Source organism: Chlamydomonas reinhardtii, chromosome 9, assembly GCF_000002595.2.
Source record: "Chlamydomonas reinhardtii strain CC-503 cw92 mt+ chromosome 9, whole genome shotgun sequence".
NCBI lineage: Eukaryota > Viridiplantae > Chlorophyta > Chlorophyceae > Chlamydomonadales > Chlamydomonadaceae > Chlamydomonas > Chlamydomonas reinhardtii.
In genome coordinates this window covers 7,059,729-7,077,777 of record NC_057012.1, presented here as the reverse complement: position 1 = coordinate 7,077,777, position 18,049 = coordinate 7,059,729, and the positions used below count along the sequence as shown (strand labels likewise).

At 63.1% G+C, this 18,049-nt stretch overlaps 2 protein-coding genes across 5 annotated transcripts; both read right to left on the bottom strand.

Moving 5' to 3' along the window:
• Window positions 1-393: 393 nt before the first annotated feature.
• Window positions 394-13,412, bottom strand: CHLRE_09g411525v5 (uncharacterized protein). 3 transcript variants are annotated; one of them, XM_043066274.1, is made up of 15 exons: window positions 13,192-13,412; window positions 12,907-12,964; window positions 9,829-12,404; window positions 8,597-9,619; window positions 7,964-8,413; window positions 7,751-7,780; window positions 7,262-7,652; window positions 5,897-6,207; window positions 5,450-5,530; window positions 5,189-5,267; window positions 4,255-4,867; window positions 4,092-4,129; window positions 3,800-3,828; window positions 3,535-3,674; window positions 394-2,493 (listed from the first exon to the last, which is right to left on the bottom strand). In XM_043066274.1, exons 2-15 carry the CDS (start codon window positions 12,959-12,961, stop codon window positions 2,388-2,390), a joined length of 5,922 nt encoding a protein of 1,973 aa, XP_042921572.1. In that variant the 5' UTR covers window positions 12,962-12,964; window positions 13,192-13,412; the 3' UTR covers window positions 394-2,387. The 3 variants fall into 3 exon arrangements, with proteins under 3 accessions (XP_042921572.1, XP_042921570.1, XP_042921571.1); XM_043066276.1 differs by having other exon boundaries at window positions 9,829-12,401; XM_043066275.1 differs by having other exon boundaries at window positions 12,907-13,412.
• Window positions 13,413-13,465: 53 nt separating this feature from the next.
• CHLRE_09g411500v5 (uncharacterized protein) lies at window positions 13,466-17,942 on the bottom strand. 2 transcript variants are annotated; one of them, XM_043066272.1, is made up of 7 exons: window positions 17,539-17,942; window positions 17,080-17,339; window positions 16,427-16,770; window positions 16,052-16,195; window positions 15,719-15,826; window positions 15,225-15,352; window positions 13,466-14,816 (listed from the first exon to the last, which is right to left on the bottom strand). In XM_043066272.1, the coding sequence occupies exons 1-7, from the start codon at window positions 17,717-17,719 to the stop codon at window positions 14,401-14,403; spliced, it is 1,581 nt and encodes a 526-aa protein (XP_042921569.1). In that variant the 5' UTR covers window positions 17,720-17,942; the 3' UTR covers window positions 13,466-14,400. The 2 variants fall into 2 exon arrangements, with proteins under 2 accessions (XP_042921569.1, XP_042921568.1); XM_043066273.1 differs by lacking the exon at window positions 16,052-16,195.
• Between the last annotated feature and the right edge of the window lie 107 nt (window positions 17,943-18,049).

Sequence of the window (18,049 nt, the reverse complement as noted above, 5' to 3'; positions counted from 1 at the left end):
ATGAATTTGCTAGCTGTGGGGCTGTGTGGACAGAGCCGCCGTGGCCAGGACTGACCGGACTGACCAGGTCTGACGGCGGGCCCGCCTGTGGGCTCCCCACCGCGGCCGCTGCGAGTTCCAAGCGGAACCCCCACTCGAGTGTCGACGTGCAAACGCAGTTCGTGGATCTCCCAGGAGAACACCAGGAGCGCTGACTCTTGACAGGCTTGCTGGGACTCGGGCGCAGAGCGCCAGAGCTCCGCGACTGTACCCCTCTCGCAGCCGGGGGCAAAGGCAGCACGCCGCCGCCCGGGCCACCTGACACGGCCCCGCCCTGAGCTGAGCACCGCTGGGCAGGGGTGCCGATGTGCCATACCTGGTGGAAAACTGGAGAGTGATCAAGATGTGGAGTCAATGAGTCATTGTTTACACACACTCCACCATGTCAAAAGATGCAACCTTGAGTCAGACCTGAAGAGAATTGCTGGGTGATGAGCACCGGCGCAGCAGGACCCACGCACAGACTCCACACCCCACACAGATCGTCATTCGGTCCTACACGGGCACTATGGTTATAACGGTAGTGACGGTACTGCGCAACAGCAACAGACAGCAACACAAGCACCATCACACCGCAATGGGGCTTGTCACGATCGGTAGGTGCGTGCGTCCACCCATGCTGATGACTGACGCCCCCGTCTTGTTTATTACCCGCTCCCACCCCCCTCCTTACACACATACGCACACTTCACACGCACGCGCACGTGTACATTCACATACCCGTCCCTCGGCTCCTGTAAGGTCGCGTATATATACAAGCTAGCGCACACTCACGCGCAGACGCGCGCGCACACACGGCCTTTTGCTCTCCACCAATCTCCAGCAGGCAAGTACTGCCGTACAAGTTTTAGTAAAGATAACAGGTATGGTTTGATAACAATCGGTTGTCGAAATCAATGCCTTGCGAGTGCACCTCTGCAGTACAAGCATTGCCCATACGCTAGGGCCGACGCGGCGTGGAAGCCCGTGCGATCACCCATCATTCCCATTTACATGCATCTCTGAAATAATTTGCTCGCCAGGCGACAGTTGTTGCGTATGTGTTGCAATGCATGCGGCCCGCAGATAGAGGGAACGAGTATCTCTGACACCCAGATACAGCGCCCAGACCTACCCACACCCACACCCACACCCACAATCACACCCACCGCACCCACGGCCTGCCTGCTGCGCCGTTCAGTCGCCCCTGCATTCAACAACCCAGACAACGCGTCTGCTACATTTGCAACACCCACGCCCACACGCACCCTCAGCCACAGCCACAGCCACGTGCGCAACACACTGCACATGCCGTACGACACATTGTAGGTGCAGCATTAGAACTCACAAGCTTTGCATATTTCCCAGAGTGGTGACAAGTGAAATACCTAGCTAGCTAGTCATGGGGGCTTTCCTTCCCGTGCGGCAATCCCCCTTCCTTGCAGACCGGTGTCCCCCACGCCGCCGCCACGACGATCTCGAGCCGAGGTGGCTCTCATAAACAGGGAGCAGCAGCAGCATAAAGAAACTCATGTGTGCAGCAACATAAAGAGACTCATGTGTGGATCGGGCTGTCGGCGGAAACAACCCCCGTGGCATGCACATGCCACGGCGGTTCCGTGCGTGCAGTGACGTACGGAGGTGTGTAGCCGTGCGTTAATATGCCTCAAACCAAATGGCGATTGCAAGACTTGCACAATGGACAAGACACAGCGGGACCCACTGCCTTCCCGCATGCTACCCACATGGCGTTACCCATGTGCCCTGCACCATTGCAGTAATATTCAACAGGGCCCACAAATGATACATCATCACAATCATGGAGAGACATTGGTATTCAACCCAAGCTTACGCGCGCAGTGAAGAAGCCCACATTTGCGGAGACACATTGCATGCGAGCTTTGATAAGAGTCATGACTCATGAAAGTCCTCGCATGGGCATAATAAACACACGCCCCTTCTGCCATGGGACGACAAATGGGGCTCTCACATCGGTTTGTGGCATGTAGCCCCTAGATACATATGTACACATACACGTGTACCGTACGTGCCTTTCCCTTCTTTATTAACGCACATTTGCACTGCCAGGTGCAACCGCGGCTGCTGCGTCATCATGTGCGCACCGCGTAGCGCCACACAGCAGCAGCTCACCAGCCCAGCAGTGCGCAGGAAAACGCTGGATTTCAAACATCACGCAAAAGTAATGCCATCAGCTGCCGCTGAGCCCTCCTCCGCGGCAAGCAGCGGCGCCCACAAGCAGCACCGCAGCACCAGACTACCCGCTAGCCGTAGCACCAGCAGCACCAGCAGCACCAGCAGCCTGCACCAACAACACCTGCAGCAGCTAGGCTGTCCAGCTAGCTAGCTAGCTAGCTAGCTGCCGCCGCCGCCAGCTGCTGCCGCAGCGCCGCCACCAAGAGGGCGGCGGTGGGGCGGCGGCCCGGGTCCGCGGCCAGGCACGCCTCAGCCAGAGCCCTGTGCGTGTGTGTGTATATGGTTGTGTTGGATTGTGTGCGAGCGTGTGTCTGCACGCACGGAAACATCAGGAGAAACATACAAGCACGTAAATGTGTTCTGGAGAACACACGCATAAACGCACACTAACATGCACACACACACACACACACTCACACACACGCACACACACACACACACACACACGCACACACACACGCACACACACACACACACACACACACGCACACACACACACACACACGCACACACACACACACACACACGCACACACACACACATGTACTGCCAGACCCATGCGCGACAAACAAGGTGCTAATGCGCCCCTGGCACTAGCAACTACGGGTTGTCCGGATACACGATCACGTGATCTGATAAACAACTGTAAACCGTTGTCACACACACACACACACACACGCACACACACACACACACACACGCACACACACACACACACACACACACACACACACACACACACACACACACACACACACACACACACACGCACACACACACACACACACGCACACACACACACACACACACACACACACACGCACACACACACACACACACACGCACACACACGCACACACACGCACACACACACGCACACACACACACACACACACACACGCACACACACACACACACACACGCACACACACACACACACACACACGCACACACACACACACACACACACACACGCACACACACACACACACACACGCACACACACACACACACACACACACACACACACGCACACACACACACGCACACACACACACACACACGCACACACACACACACACACACACACACGCACACACACACACACACACACACACGCACACACACACACACACACACACGCACACACACACACACACACACACACGCACACACACGCACACACACACACACGCACACACACGCACACACGCACACACGCACACACACACACACACACACACACACACGCACGCACACACACACACACAAACACACACACAAACACACACACACACACACCTGTACGGCGGCGGCGCCCATGCGGGGAAGACCGGGCGGGCGCCCGCCAGCACGAGGCGGGGGATGCGGTCCGGGTGTACGGCGCCGTACGGCCGCCGCCCGCGTGTCACCGCCTCCAGCATCACGATGCCGAACGAGTACTGCACAGGTGTGTGTATGCATTGTCTTGTGTGTTGTGTTTATGTCCACTCCTGCACACACACGCAAGCTAGCACCAGACAAGCCAGCCAGCCCAGCGGCCCTGGACCCTCACCCGCCCACTCACCACGTCAACTGCTGCGGTGATTGTGGAGCCTGCGATGCAGTGGCAGTGGCAGTGGTGGCGGGGCCTGCCTCAGCACGTGCATTGATGATTGGGTGAAGCGCACGCAGGCATGCGAGCGCGGCCAAGTCGCATAATGTGGCTTGTGTGTGTGGTGAAGCGGTGTCACCGCCGTGCGCGTCAGATACCCGCTTCTGCAAAGCGTTGCACCTCCTTGCGCCCCCATCCATGCATTCACGCACCAGCACCTGACCACCGGCACCTGACCACCGGCGCTAGCACTACCGGCGCTCACCCGCACCGCGGCAGACCTCGGGAGACATGTGGTCGGGCCTGTGAAGACAGCGAGTGCGTGTGTGAGTGTGTGTGTACGTGTGTGTGTGGCAGGAACGCACAATGGAGGCAGGGAGATTAGGGCGTACACACACATACACACACACCAACACGGGCTCACGCACGTGCCGCAAGCAGAGTCCAGTATGGCGTAGTGCTCCATCACCGGCACCGCCCTCCTGGCCGCCGCCGCCGCCGCCGCCGCCACCTCGCCACCACCCTCAGCGGCCCTGTTGCCGTAGCTAAAGCTGCTAGCGGCAGTAGCAGCTGCCACAGCCGCAGCCGGAGCTACAGGCGGAGTCGCGATGGCAGTAGCAGGAGCAGCTGCAGCCGGGCTGTGTTGGCCACCGGCAGTGAGGCCCCACTGGCCGCCGGCTGCCGCTTGTACAAGGGCGAGTGGCGTGCGCCCGCCGCCGCCGCCGCCGCCGCCGCCGCCGCCGCCGCCGCCGCCGCCGCCGCCACTGGCGGCGCTAGCGGCACCGCCAGCACGACCACCGCTGGTGGTTGCGGCGCCATAGCCACCACTAGCGGCGTCGGCGGCGGCGCCGCCTCCAACACCACGACCGCCACCACTGGCGGCGGCGGCGGCGGCGGCCGCCGCGACCATTGCTGCCGGCGCGGTCATGATGAGGGCCCGTGGCGGCGGCGTGTGGGGAGGCAGGGGTGCCGGCGGGGTGCGCAGCAGGTGGGACGCACGCGCGGGCGCCGGCTGTTGTCGGTCCAGGACGGTGGCGAGTCCTGTTGGTGGCGGTGGTGGTAGCGGTGGGTTGGGCATGGGGTTCGACGCGGGTGGTTGGAACCAGTGGCTGGTGCGGTATGCGTTCTAGGGGTTAGCTCCAGCAGCATCTGTTTGCAGTACCGTGCTTGGGTAGCGCATGGCTCCCAGCCCCAGCCCTAGCCCCAGCCCCAGCCCCAGCCCCAGCCCCAGCCCCAGCCCCAGCCCCAGCCCCAGCCCCAGCCCCAGCCCCACTGCCCCAGCCCCAGCCCCAGCCCCAGCCCCAGCCCGCAGGCGCAGTGACCAATGTGTCGGCTAACAACATGTTGCTAGCCCGCACGCACCAAAGTCCGCCAGTTTGGCTGTGAATCCGCGAGGGTCGGTGGGAGTGGGCGGCACGGCCTGAAGCAGGATGTTGGCGGGCTGTCGGGAGGGGAGGGAGGGAGGAGGGAGAGGAGAGGACAGGGGTAGGGGACGAGGCAAGGAGGAGGCGGGGAAGGCGGGGCAGAGGAGGAGGAGGGTTAGGACCGGCGGGGCAAACCGTTGATGCTAACACAAGACAAATTAACACACAATTACGCACGCACATACACGCACGCACGCACCTTTACGTCTCGGTGCGCTATGTTGCGGCCGTGCAGGTACCTCAGCGCCAGCGCCACTTCCAGCAGCGTCAGACACAGCGACTGTGGGGGTGTGGGGCGTTCGGAATGGGGTGTGCGGGGTGGGGGGTGGGATTACATTCATGATTAGCTAAGGAAATGGGGTAGGGGGCGGGTAGGGTGGGTGGTGCTTGCGATGTTGGTTGTGGTGGTGGCGTGGCGGTTGGCATTGCGGTGGTGGTGGGAGTGGGCCAAGACTTCGCGGCGGTGATGGGGGCGCGGGGAGCAGTGGACCGGCGGGTGAGGGGAAGGCAGACACACGCTTGGGATGAGAGCAGGGGCCAGCAGGGGAGCAGGAGAGCGTCGCGCCGACACGCCGGCTTGACTACGCTACGATATGCTATGCTATGCTGTGCTGTGCTGTGCTGTGCGATGCAGCAGCCCACCTACCCTCATGTTGCTTAGCACCAGCGCCGCATGACGCGCCTCCTCCTCCTCAGCCGTGCTGTCACCACCGCCACCACCACCCCCACCACCGCCACCATCAGCAGCACAACTGGCAGCAGCACCACCACCACCAGCCGGCGCCATCATCACCAACCCCCCACCCTGTAGCGCCCTGCCGCTCCGCAGCGCCGCCGCCAGCGATCCGCCCTCGCAGTGGGTCATGGCCACGGCGCAGCACACAGGCACCTCCGCGTCGTCCTCGTCCTCGTCGTCGTCAGCAGCAGCAGCAGCAAGGCCTGAGGTAGCAGCAAGGCCTGCGTGTGGGAGGATGCAGCAGGTGAGTGGATGGGTGGGCTGTGTTGTTGTTACTGTGGGCGCATGGGCGGCGGAAACGGATGCAGGGGCGGGCGCCAGTGCCGGCGCCGGCGGTCGGTGATGCGCGTGCACACACGCACGCACGGACACACGCACACACGCACGAATGCACGCACGCACACGAATGCACGCATGCACACGAATGCACGCATGCACACGAATGCACGCATGCACGCACATGAATGCACGCACGCACACGAATGCACGCATGCACACACGCACGAATGCACGCATGCACGCACACGAATGCACGCACGCACACGAATGCACGCACGCACGCACACGAATGCACGCACGCACACGCACGAATGCACGCACGCACACGAATGCACGCACGCACGCACGCACGCATGCACACGAATGCACGCACGAATGCACGCACGAATGCACGCACGCGCACGAATGCACGCACGCACGCACGCACGCATGCACACGAATGCACGCATGCACGCACATGAATGCACGCACGCACACGAATGCACGCATGCACACACGCACGAATGCACGCATGCACGCACACGAATGCACGCACGCACACGAATGCACCCATGCACGCACACGAATGCACGCACGCGCACGAATGCACGCACGCACACGAATGCACGCACGCACACGAATGCACGCACGCACGCACACGAATGCACGCACGCACACGCACGAATGCACGCACGCACACGAATGCACGCACGCACGCACATGAATGCACGCACGCACACGAATGCACGCACGCACGCACATGAATGCACGCACGCACACGAATGCACGCACGCACGCACATGAATGCACGCACGCACACGAATGCACGCACGCACGCACATGAATGCACGCACGCACACGAATGCACGCACACAGCCAGGTAGGTAGGGGCACCTCCTGGACTCCCTGTACCCCCCCGGGCGTCCGAGATACACACAAAACACACACACACACACATACACACAAGCACACACAAACATATACACACATACACATACACATGGTCCGCACACCCACCATCGCTTTGTCCCATCCAAAAGTCACCTTCAGCTCCGTCTCCACCACTACGGTTGCCGCCGCCAAACAAGCCGCCGTAATAAGCAGCCACGCCGCCACCAAAACCGCCGCCGCGGCCGCCGCCGCTGCTTCCGCCGCCAGGCTGGGCCCAGCAGGACACGCCAGCGCCGTTGCCGCTGTCCGGATTGGATCCAGATTCCCGATCTACGCCGTACTTCAATACTGTGAGAGCCTGATCTCGGTCAGGAGGCGCCAGACGCCGGGGCCGTAGCCTGTAGCCGCAGCTGGTGCTGCTACTGCTGTTGTTGCTGCCGCTTGCGCCAGCGCTGAAGCTGCAACCGCCGCCTTCGGGGATGCGCTCGAGAACGACGTTGGAGTAGATACCGTGAACCTGTATGTGCAAGTGTGTGTATACCGTGTTGTGTACGGGGCATTGTAAGTAGGCTGAGGGCGAGCACAGCAACTTAAAACCCTAGCTCGTGCACGGACCTGGATGATGTGCGGATGGCTGATTACGTTCTGTTGTGCGGGGCACCAAAGTGGACAATGAGGGAGGGAGAGGGGCCTAAGTATAGCATAACCAACCGTAGGAGCAAGAACAGACACAGCATCGCACAACCCTCCCTTTTTGACTTGCTACAAGCAATCAACGTCAAAGGCAGCCGAGGCAGCCAGGGCTCAGACAAGCGAGCATGCACGCACCAGCATTGCCAACTCAGTGGCACTGCGCAGTAGCTGCCGCCGCGCCCGCATCTGCTGCCGCGCCGCTTCTGCAGCCACCAGCGCCCGACCCACCGCCGCCGCAGCTTCCACATCTGCAGCCTCCACGCCGTAACCCCCTTGCGGCGGCGCGCCCGCCGCTACCGCCGCCGAAGCCGCCGCCACTGCATCGGTCGCCACCACGGCCGCCGCCGCCGCCACCATGGCCTCATGCACCCTCTGCTGCGCTACGGCCGGGCCCGAGCTGGCGCCGCCGCCACCACCGCCGCTGCTGCCGCCACCAGGGCTCGCGGCGCCGCCGAAAGCGCCAACGGCTGTAGCAGCCGCCGCTGCGGCGGCTGTAGCAGCGGGCGAGGCGGCCATCATGGCTGCTACAGCCGCGCGAGGGTCGAATTCGATGAGCCCCATGGCATTGAAACTCTCGGGAAGCTCCTGCGCATGTGCAATGGTGTTAAAGCTGTCACAAACAAACTTTAGACACGAGCGACAGAGCTGCTAAACGTAAACCGCATTGGCACTGCTGCGCACGTGCGCGCGTACAACAAGACACCGAACTTTACCCATCTTATACCCACACAATTGCACCGACACAGAAACACTTCCACACATGCTCACCATGACCTTCACCGCGACCCGCAGTCCTCTCGCTCCCATGCGGCCCAAAAACACCTGCCCTCCGCCGCCCTCCCCCAGCTTAGACACCAGCTGCAGGGCTGCCACGTCGCCCGCCGCCGCCACCACCAGCGCGGTCTCGGCCGCCGCCCCAGCCGCCGCCGCCGCCGCCGCCGCCGCCGCCGCCGCCGCCGCCGCCGCTGAACCGTAACCGTGACCGTGACCGCTGCCAGGGTGCAACAGAGCGTCAGCGGAAGGTGGGAAGCTGGCTGAAGCTGCGCTGCCAGCGGCGGCGGCGGCGGTGGGGGCAGCTAGCCAACTGCTGGCGACACTTGCGCCAGCAGCGAGCCAGCCGCCGCCGCCGCCACCGGGGGTGGCGGCCTCTGACAACGGCGCAAGCAGGCATAGCGACGGCGGCTCTACGGACTCCGGAGCTGTCATGTTTGCGAGGGACGCGGGCCAAATGCACGGAGGCAGTAGCACCTGTCGCGGTTGCAGCCGCAGGTGCTGGAGTGTGTGGTGTTGCTCCTCCACCCCCGCCTCCGCAGCAGCAGCCACCGTCATTCCCGCCGCCGCCGCTGGTACATCTGCTACTGTCGGTGCCGCTGCTACTGCTACTGCTACTGCCGCCGACGAGGCGGCGGCGGCGGCGGCTGCGATGCTGTGCTGCACACTAGACACGAGTGTGTTGAGGTGTGCCCGGGCGCCGTCGGTCTCCCGCGCCAGGTCCCCAACCACCAGGAGACTGCAGGTGGTGGTGGCGGCAGGCGGGGCTGCTACAGCCGCTGCTGCTACTGCTGCTCCTGCTGGTACAGCGGCCGTTGCTACAGCCAATGCTGCTGCACTTGCGGGTGCTGCTGCTACAGCCGATGTCGTCGTTGTTTGATACTGGATGGCAAAGGTGCCGGGCACGCCGTCACGCATAGCCGCCAGCTCAGCAGCAGCCGCGGTGCCGCCGCCACCGCCACCGCCGGAGCCGCCGCCGGGCTGTTGCCGCAGCGCCGCCGCCAGTGCCGGCGCCAGCACCTGCGCACGAGCACAATAATGCATGGGCCCGTGTGCCTGCTGACTCACCACGGCAACACTTATCCAGGCAATGCGCCTGCTGCTCATACGCACACAGCCACACACACACACACACGCACGCACACACACACACACACACACACACACACACACACACACACACACACACACACACACACACACACACACACACACACACACACACGCACCTGGTCCAAAAGGGTCTGGCAGCCCCGCCGCACACCCGCCACCAGGGCAGCAGGCAGCCGGTGGCTGAAGCACACGTAGAACGCCAGAGTCACGGCCGGAGCCGGAGCCAGAGCCGGAGTCGCTGCCTTCAGAGTCAGCGGCAGCGGCGGCGGCAGCGGCGGCAGCGGCAGCGGCGGCAGCAGGTTGCCGAAGCGGACACCCACCAGCACCAGCGACTGCACACCGCCACTCTCGGGCGAGGTGCTGGCGGCGGCCGTGGCCCTGGCGTACTCCCCAACAGCGTCATCGCCGCCGACGGCGCCGTCACCAACCGCCGCCGCTGACTCATCCGCGGCCGCCGCCGCCGCCGCCGCCGCTGCCGCCGCCGCAGCCGCCATGATGAGGCACACGTCACGACTGGGCTGTGACACGTCCTGGAGCAGCGCCGCACAGTCCTCCACACCCAGCCCGCCGCCGCCGCCGCCGCCGTCGCCACTGCACGTGCTGCCGTACACGCCTCCATCAGCAATGCTGCCGTACATCCCTGCTGCTGCCTGTGGTCCCAGCACCAACGCCGCGGCTGAGGTGGCTTGCTGCTGCTGCATGAGTAAGCGCATGAGGAGGCTGTACGACAACTGGAAAGGACGAGCGACCAGCACTGGGGCGTCTACATTAGCGGCGGCGCCGGCGGCCGTGGCAGTGGCGGCTCTGCTTCTGCCGCTGCTGTGATGTAGGGTGGTCGCAACGGCTACTGCCGCCTGCGGCTGCTGCTGCTGCTGCTGCTGCCGGGTCCCAGCCGCTTGTGGGGGCTTGGCGAATCCCCAATTTTGGCACCCGGCGGTCACGGCGGCCGTGGGCGTGGCCATGGGTGTGGACGTGTTGTGCCGCGGCACCGCCCGCCACTCCCCTGTTACTGCTGACCCTGCCGCCGCTGCTACTGCTGCCTCCACGACCCTCGGCAGCGGTGGCGGCGGCGTGGCGGGAGTGCTACTGCTACTGCAATTGCTACTGCCGTCACCCACTGTCACCACGTGGCTCAGCAAGTAGGCTGTAGCTGGTGCCGACTGGCAGCTAGGCGAGCTAGGACACCACCCGCCGCCAACACAGCCGCCAGCACAGCCGCCGCCGCTGCCGTACGCAATCGCAACCCGCACCGTGGACTGCAGCAGGAACCGCCGCCGCACGTGCTCGGACAGCGCCGCCGCCGCCGCGGAAGTCAAGCTACCCAGCGTCGTGGCGGCGCCGCTGTCCCCGCGAGCACCGCTACCACCGCCGACGCCGCCAGCAACAGCCGTACCGCCGCCGCCAGTGGTGGTGCTGCTGTCGTACATTGGCCGTACGGCCGCCGCCAGGTGCCGTAGCTCGGAAAGGTGTGGCGCCAGGGCCAGTGACACGGCCTGGCCTAAGGAACGGAGTTGCGGCTCGGCCGCCCGCAGCGCCGCCAGCAGCTGCTGCTGATGCTGCTGCTGATGCGGTGGCGGCGGCTGTAGCGGTAGCAGCTGCTGCTGTGGCTGTAGCAGCAGCTTGGCTTGGGCCGGCGGCGGCAGCGACACTATGGCGCAATTGCGTGTGCCGGGGACAGCGCCGATGCGGCTACTGCTGCCGCAGGTGCTACTGCTACTGCCGCAGCAGGTCAGCACCAGCACCGCACCCACCAGCTGGCCGCCGCGCAGCAGCGGGACGGCGGCGGCGGCGGCGGCGGCTGTAGCCAGCGGGCGCGAGCGCGAGGATGGTAATGATGATGACTGCGACGGTTCGGAGCAGGCAAAGACGACTGCTGCCGCTGCTGTTTTTGACTGCTGCGGCGCCGCGGCCGCCGGGATTGAAGAGGCGGTCGCGGACGCGGCGGTGGCGGTGGCGGCGGTCGCTGCTGCTGCTGCGGCAGCGGCATCAAGGGGATGGTCGGCCGCGCCGCGCCGCTGCTGTTGGTGCTGCTGCTGGTGCTGGTGACGCTCCTGCCTATGGCGGAGCAGCAACGCCTGCAGCGCAGCCGTCCCGGCGTCTGCAGCCGCAGCGTCTTCAGCGGGTGCAGCAGCGGCGGCAGTGAACCGGACGCAGCCGCCGCCTCCAATGGTGGTAGGGTTAGGGGCAGTGGCAATGGCGGAACCATCGGCCGCGATGCAGCTGCAAGCAGCGTCACAGCCGGCGGCAGCGGCTGGCGAAGCCAGCGGCGGCGGTTCCCAAACGACGGTGGCGGCGGCGGCGGCCTGTGCTGCTGCGCCCGTGCGAGCAGCGGTGTCCGCCGCACCAGAGGGCAGCAGCGGCTGGCTCTGAAGCAGCATGACTAAGGCCTGGCTCTGCCGCCGCTCCCCGCCGCGCCCTGGTGTCCCCGACGGCCGGTGTTCCGTATCCTGCTGCTGGCCGCTGCGGCTGCTGCAGCTGCCGCTGCCTATCCTGCTACAGCCATCATCACAGGTGTCCCTGCTACTGCCGTCGCCCCTGTCACACCAGCAGCGGTTGCCGCCGCTGGTCCTGCTGCCGCCGCTGCTACTGCTGCTGCTGCCGATGTGGATGTACAGGCGGCAGGAGACGGCGCCCAGCAGGGCCGCGGCCGTGTTGAGGTGTAGCGAGGCGCTGGTCAGCCAGTCATCACCTGCTGTGGGGGTTGGGCGTTGGTTGCATGAAATCAAAGGAAAACAGAGAATGTGCATGTTCACGTTCGTGCGTGCGAGCGTGCGTTCGTGCGTGCGTGCGTGCAGCGGCGGTCGCCCGTTTAATGCGGAGCGCGGGGAGCTGAAGCGATGGGTGGGCCCGGGGGCGGTGGGTGGCCTCTACGCTTGTGGTTGGTTCGTTCGTGAGTTGGTTCGTGGTTGGTTGGTTCGTTCGTGGCCCTAGGGCGATGCGCTCACGCGCCGCTGCCTGCACTTCGGCACGGCGCGTGCAGCCGGCATAGTGTCAGATATCGAAGCGCTCAATGCCTGGGACAGTTAAGGACTAGTCAGGCTAGGCTGGTCCCTCGCCGTCTTCGTGTGTGAGGTAGGCTGGACGTCATCACGAAACCCAACCGCCCGTCCAGCAGACAACTCACCGCCGCAACTGAGTCAGCTGACACGGTTTCGAAGGCCGGTGCATTCGAGCTAAGGTTATCAGGTGATTACCTGATTCACCAGCCTCGGCTCCCGCGCTCGCAGCGTCGACCATCAGAGCCGCCATGAACTATGACGAAGGTGAAGCGCACGGCGGGGGCAAGAAGTCAGGGGCGATTCGGATGTCGTCGTCAGCTCAAAACTAGTTTCCCCGCTGCAGGCGCCTGCCGATTGCAAGGTGACCGATATGCAAGAAGTTGCGATCGTGCGCACGACTCTAAGAACGTGTGCGGTGGGTTACTAACCAGTCGCGTGTGCCAACCGCCATCACCATCGCCAAGAAACAGCAGTTCTCACATGGTCTGCAGCGGGTTGCTCTGCCTGGCTATCACCGGGATGGAGGCCCGGCTGCTCATTCAGCGGCGCAGGTGACGGTCCAGCGCTGTCTTCATGTCCTTCCCGAAAATCGTGTTCTTTTGGACCGGGCTTCCCAGAGAAGCAAGTCCCAAGCTGTCTGATCAGAGAATGCATTTAAGGGCGACTTGTGTGACTCTATGTTGTGTCTATCAAGCGAGGACTCGTGTCAAGGGTCCTTGAAGACAAGATTATCATGATATTAATGCTGTCTCCGTGCAGTATATCATTACAGGACGTCGACAGATTGCAGCGAAAACATGACACGTGAATGAACGAGTCAAAGCTTACTCTCGAGCAAATCTGCCGTCGGATCGGGGGGACCGGTCCATGTGCTTCCGGTTTCGCCGCGGAGGACTCCACCCGGCTGCAACATGTGCAAAATATAAATAGAAGCCAAATGTGCGAGGCATACTTTACTGTCCTGGTGAGTCAACAGCCTTGCTTCAGACTCAGGTCTGGGTGTCGCACTTTCGCAGCACTCCCGCACGCCGTTCCCCACGGCCAAAACCGCCTACCTACACACAGGATACAGCACCCTGATGCCCTGCTGCTGCAAGTATCCGTGTAGCCAATCCTGCATTCCTGCTTGCGCACGGTAACACGCCCCACATGCACAACTCATCATACTCAGGCACAAGGGCACTCCGCGGCACTTGTAACGTAGCCCTCGTATTGCAAAGGCACCTCGATAGGCATACAGATTATGACTCATCTCCATAGTTAGCTACATTATAACATTAGCCAGTGCTATGAATTTCTTGGGGCTGTTGAATGGCTCACCGCTCACGCCAGAAATGACCCTCCACTCAGCTCCACTCTGCTCCACTGCGTCAACTGCAGTAGGCAGCAGCAGGACATTGGCACACGCCCCGCTACATGCCTGAACCTAGTCTGTGAGACCGTGACCGAGCTTATACACAATACTCCAAGTCTCCATGCACTTCGCGGGTCCTCTTACCGGGCTTGCCGGCTTGTGGCAAGGGCACCAGGTACGATCCACTGTGGTGGTGTGACCCCCACCCCCACCCACCCACCCCAGGCCCCCCCCCCACACACACCACCCAACCCCTACGGCCCTACACTTCAAACCGCAAAGCCGCGGCCATGCTGTTACCGCACAAGGCATAAAGTCACAAACATACGGTAAACTCATAGGCGTAGTGCGTTGAGCACAAACGTGTAGAAATCCTCTGCATCCACGTGTCTCACCACCGTTACGCCCCGACTGCCAGACCGCTGCTGCTGCTCCCCCTGTTGTTGTCCTGGACGCTGCCCGCCTGTTGTCGCCTCCGCCGCACCAGCTCCGGTCACCTCCGCCAGCATCCGCGCCGCCTCCACCGCGCTCTGCACGCCCTCCTCCCCGTCCTTCACCCCAGTCCTCCCCGCCATGCCCGTCTCCACATCAGGAGCCGCCGCCACGCAAGAGCCCTTTTCGCCACCACCAGCCGCCGCCGCCGCCGCCTCCGGCGACGGCGCCAGCGGTACCGTACGGCCCTGGCTGGCGCCCGCCACCACAACGTACGACTGTACGTCGTACAGCTTGTCACACAGGTCGGGCTGCAGTACTGCGGTGCCGTACAGGGCATTAGGGCAATGGGCGTGCAACAGCGAGGCGGCGGAGGATGAGGGCTGCAGGAGCGTCAGTGGCGTGTTTGCGCATGTGTGTAAAGTTGCGAACGGATGCCGTAACAGAAATGGGCATGTGCACGTGTGTTGCGAAGGGCGCAAGAAACGAAGAACGAAGCGATACCCATGCCCCATGCATGCCCCACCCATGCTCCACGCCCAACCCATGCTCCACGCCCAAGTAGGGCCGCACACACACACACACACACACACACACACACACACACACACACACACACACACACACACACACACACACACACACACACACACACACACACACACATCCGGACACACACACACACGCACACACCCGGACACACACACACACACACACACACACACACCGCATGCGGCTGTGAGGGTGTCCCAGGCGTAGTACGGCTCGTCTGGTCTGTCGTACACCCACGTGACCACACGCGACCAGACCGTGCCGGCCAGGACCGAGTAGCGGTAGCGCGACTGGCGCCCGAACCTGTTTGTTGGTGGGCCGAAAAGGTCGGTAACACGTGTAGGGTTACGGTGTGGCAACGGTGTGGCACGGTCCCGGGTGGCCCCGGGAGGCCGGTGTGGTGTGTTGGGGGCAGTCACCTGGCATGGCGACACAATGGGCTGGCGGCTGGGGGGCTGGGTATGTAGCTGGTGGCCGCCAGTCAGCGCCTGGACGCAACCAATGCGGTGCCCACCGCCGGGCTGTGTGCCGCGCCACAGTCACTGTCCCCACCACCGCATCCGCTACAGCCCCACCCAGCCCAGCACGGCCCAGTGCTACAGCCTACGCAACAACCGGATCTGCCGCCTCCACCCCACCCCCACCCCGCCCCACCACCCGCACACACACCTGTAGATGAGGTCGGGGGTGACGGGCACTGCGTTTGTTGCGTCCAGCGGCACCACCACCAGCGGCACGGAGGGCCAGCCCCACACCTCGCCCACTGCAGCGGGGTCCCTGCGGGCAGGTGGCGGTGTGTGGGGGGTGAGGGCGTGTGGGGGTGCGAGGTTCGGTCAACCCGCTGCCTGCTTGCGTTTAGGCCTTAGTTGATTTGACTGAATTCAGTCCGGAAGGTTTGCTGCGGACTCCTAAAAATCGAGTAGTTCTGGTTGGTCGGGTGATTGAGCAGGGTCCTAGCACTCGATGTTAGGAGCAGAACCGGAGGTAAAATGGAGCTCTTACGAGAGCAAGCCTACTACTAGAGTAGGTCGTCGGCGATGCAGGTGGCACGTCCCTGAGGTCCAGAGCAGATGTCGCTCGTGACTCGCGTCAGCAAGTCCCTCTTGTAACCAATGCAATCTGCTTGCTTGGATGGGGGTAGCAAGACTCAAGACACAGCGACGCACACACAACACAACACAAAATAACATAACACAACACTCCCCAGCACAGCACACACGTGGACATTACACTCCACCCGCCCACCCGCGCACCCGCTCCCCGCTCCCCACCTATCTTGCCGCGCCATCCTCCCCCACCCCCACCCCCAATCCACTCACTGCTCCCGTGCCATTCTCCCCCCTCCCCACACACACACCCCATCCCCACCCATCTCACCAGAACGCGTTCCACTCCGCGCTGCCGTCGTGTCCGGGGAACGCCACATTGCCGCCCACCCACACGGCGCCGCCCATCCACCACACCTCCCGGATGCGGTCCGCCGCCGCCCGCCCGTGCTTCCGCAACACGTGCGCCACATTGCTGAGCGGGCCGGTGGCCACAACCGTGATGGGCTCGCCATCATCGTCGTCGTCGGCCACAGCTGCGGCGCCTCCATCAGTTCCATTGGATCTGGATCCGGATTTGTCTCTGGATCCGGAGGCGGATTGGAAGGTGCCCAGCAGCAGCTGCGCCATGAGCTCCTGGCCGGGTACTGACAGCCGGAGCGGAGCCAGGTCTTCCTGTTGGTTGGTTGGGGGGCGGGGGGGGGATGGAAACTTGATGGGGTACCGCGGCATAACCTTTCGTCATTCCACCCACCTTCCTCACGTGTTGGGCTTCCATTTGTGCTTTAACCCCTCCGTGCTCCTTTAACGGCTACCGCTTCCCACCCGTTCCCTCCCCGCCCGCCGTCCCCACAGTACCGCCGCGCAAGCGCGCAACAAACTTCGGTACCTCCTTGACCATCAAGGCCGTCCTAGCATCCCATGCTTCGTACTGGGACCGGTGATACCATCGCCCCCCTCCCGCGGGCACCCCCGTCTGGACACCTGCGTAAGGTCGTTGATGTGCGGCAGTACGTCAACTGACAGCACGCTGTTGCGCCAGGGGTCGGGGAAGGGGTTGACGGCGGGTAGGGAAGACACGGCCACGGGTACGTGCTCGTGCCCCAGCGTGTGCAGCAGCTTGAGGGTGGTGTTCCAGGCTAGCTCGGCGCGACAGTCGGCGTCAAGGATGGTGATGCCGATGACACGCACACGCTCCGGACAGGATAGCAGTAGCAGCAGTGTAACGTAGTCGTCGATGCCGCCTGTGAGGGGTATGTTGCGGGATGGGGGTCGGGTTCACAAAGGCACAACGAACATATGTCTCCCCTTCCTCACGTCCTTGGTGCGCTGTGAGTCGTGAGCCTGCTGTCAAGATGCCAGTAACAGATTACAAACCTTGACCCAGACCCGTTTGAAGATGTTCCCCGCCCCACAGGCAAGGCCCAGCCGCCCTTCACACACCATCGTGGTCGAAGATGACCTTGCGCGGCCTGTTCGGCCTTGCCTTAATGTCCGATGCGTCGCTTGGTGAGGCTGTATCAGCACTTGCTACGCCCAATAACAGCAAGCATGTCACGGCTAGAAGAAAGGCCGCCGCTGCCGTTGGAAGTCGCGACGGCATGCCGACTGCCGCAGACGCCATCTCCGACACCCGGACAAAGAAGCCGCGTTCCACAACTCCTTGAGCTGTTTAATTGCTGGTTATAGTTCCTAACCGCCAAGCAAAACCTGGTGTTCACGCATGCCAACTCGGGTTTATAGCACGCATGTGGGCGGTTCGAGTCAACTAGTTGAGGCGTATGTTTTTGGGAGGGGAGCTCTCATACGACAGCGATAACTAGAAGTTGCGAGGGTAGAGAGATAGGAAAATCCGGGGAATTCGGGGCGGGTGTGACGGGCCTCGGATGTGTCGGGTTTGGAACTTTCCACGCCCCATGCACACATGTCCCGTGATGACCAGTTGTGACGGATT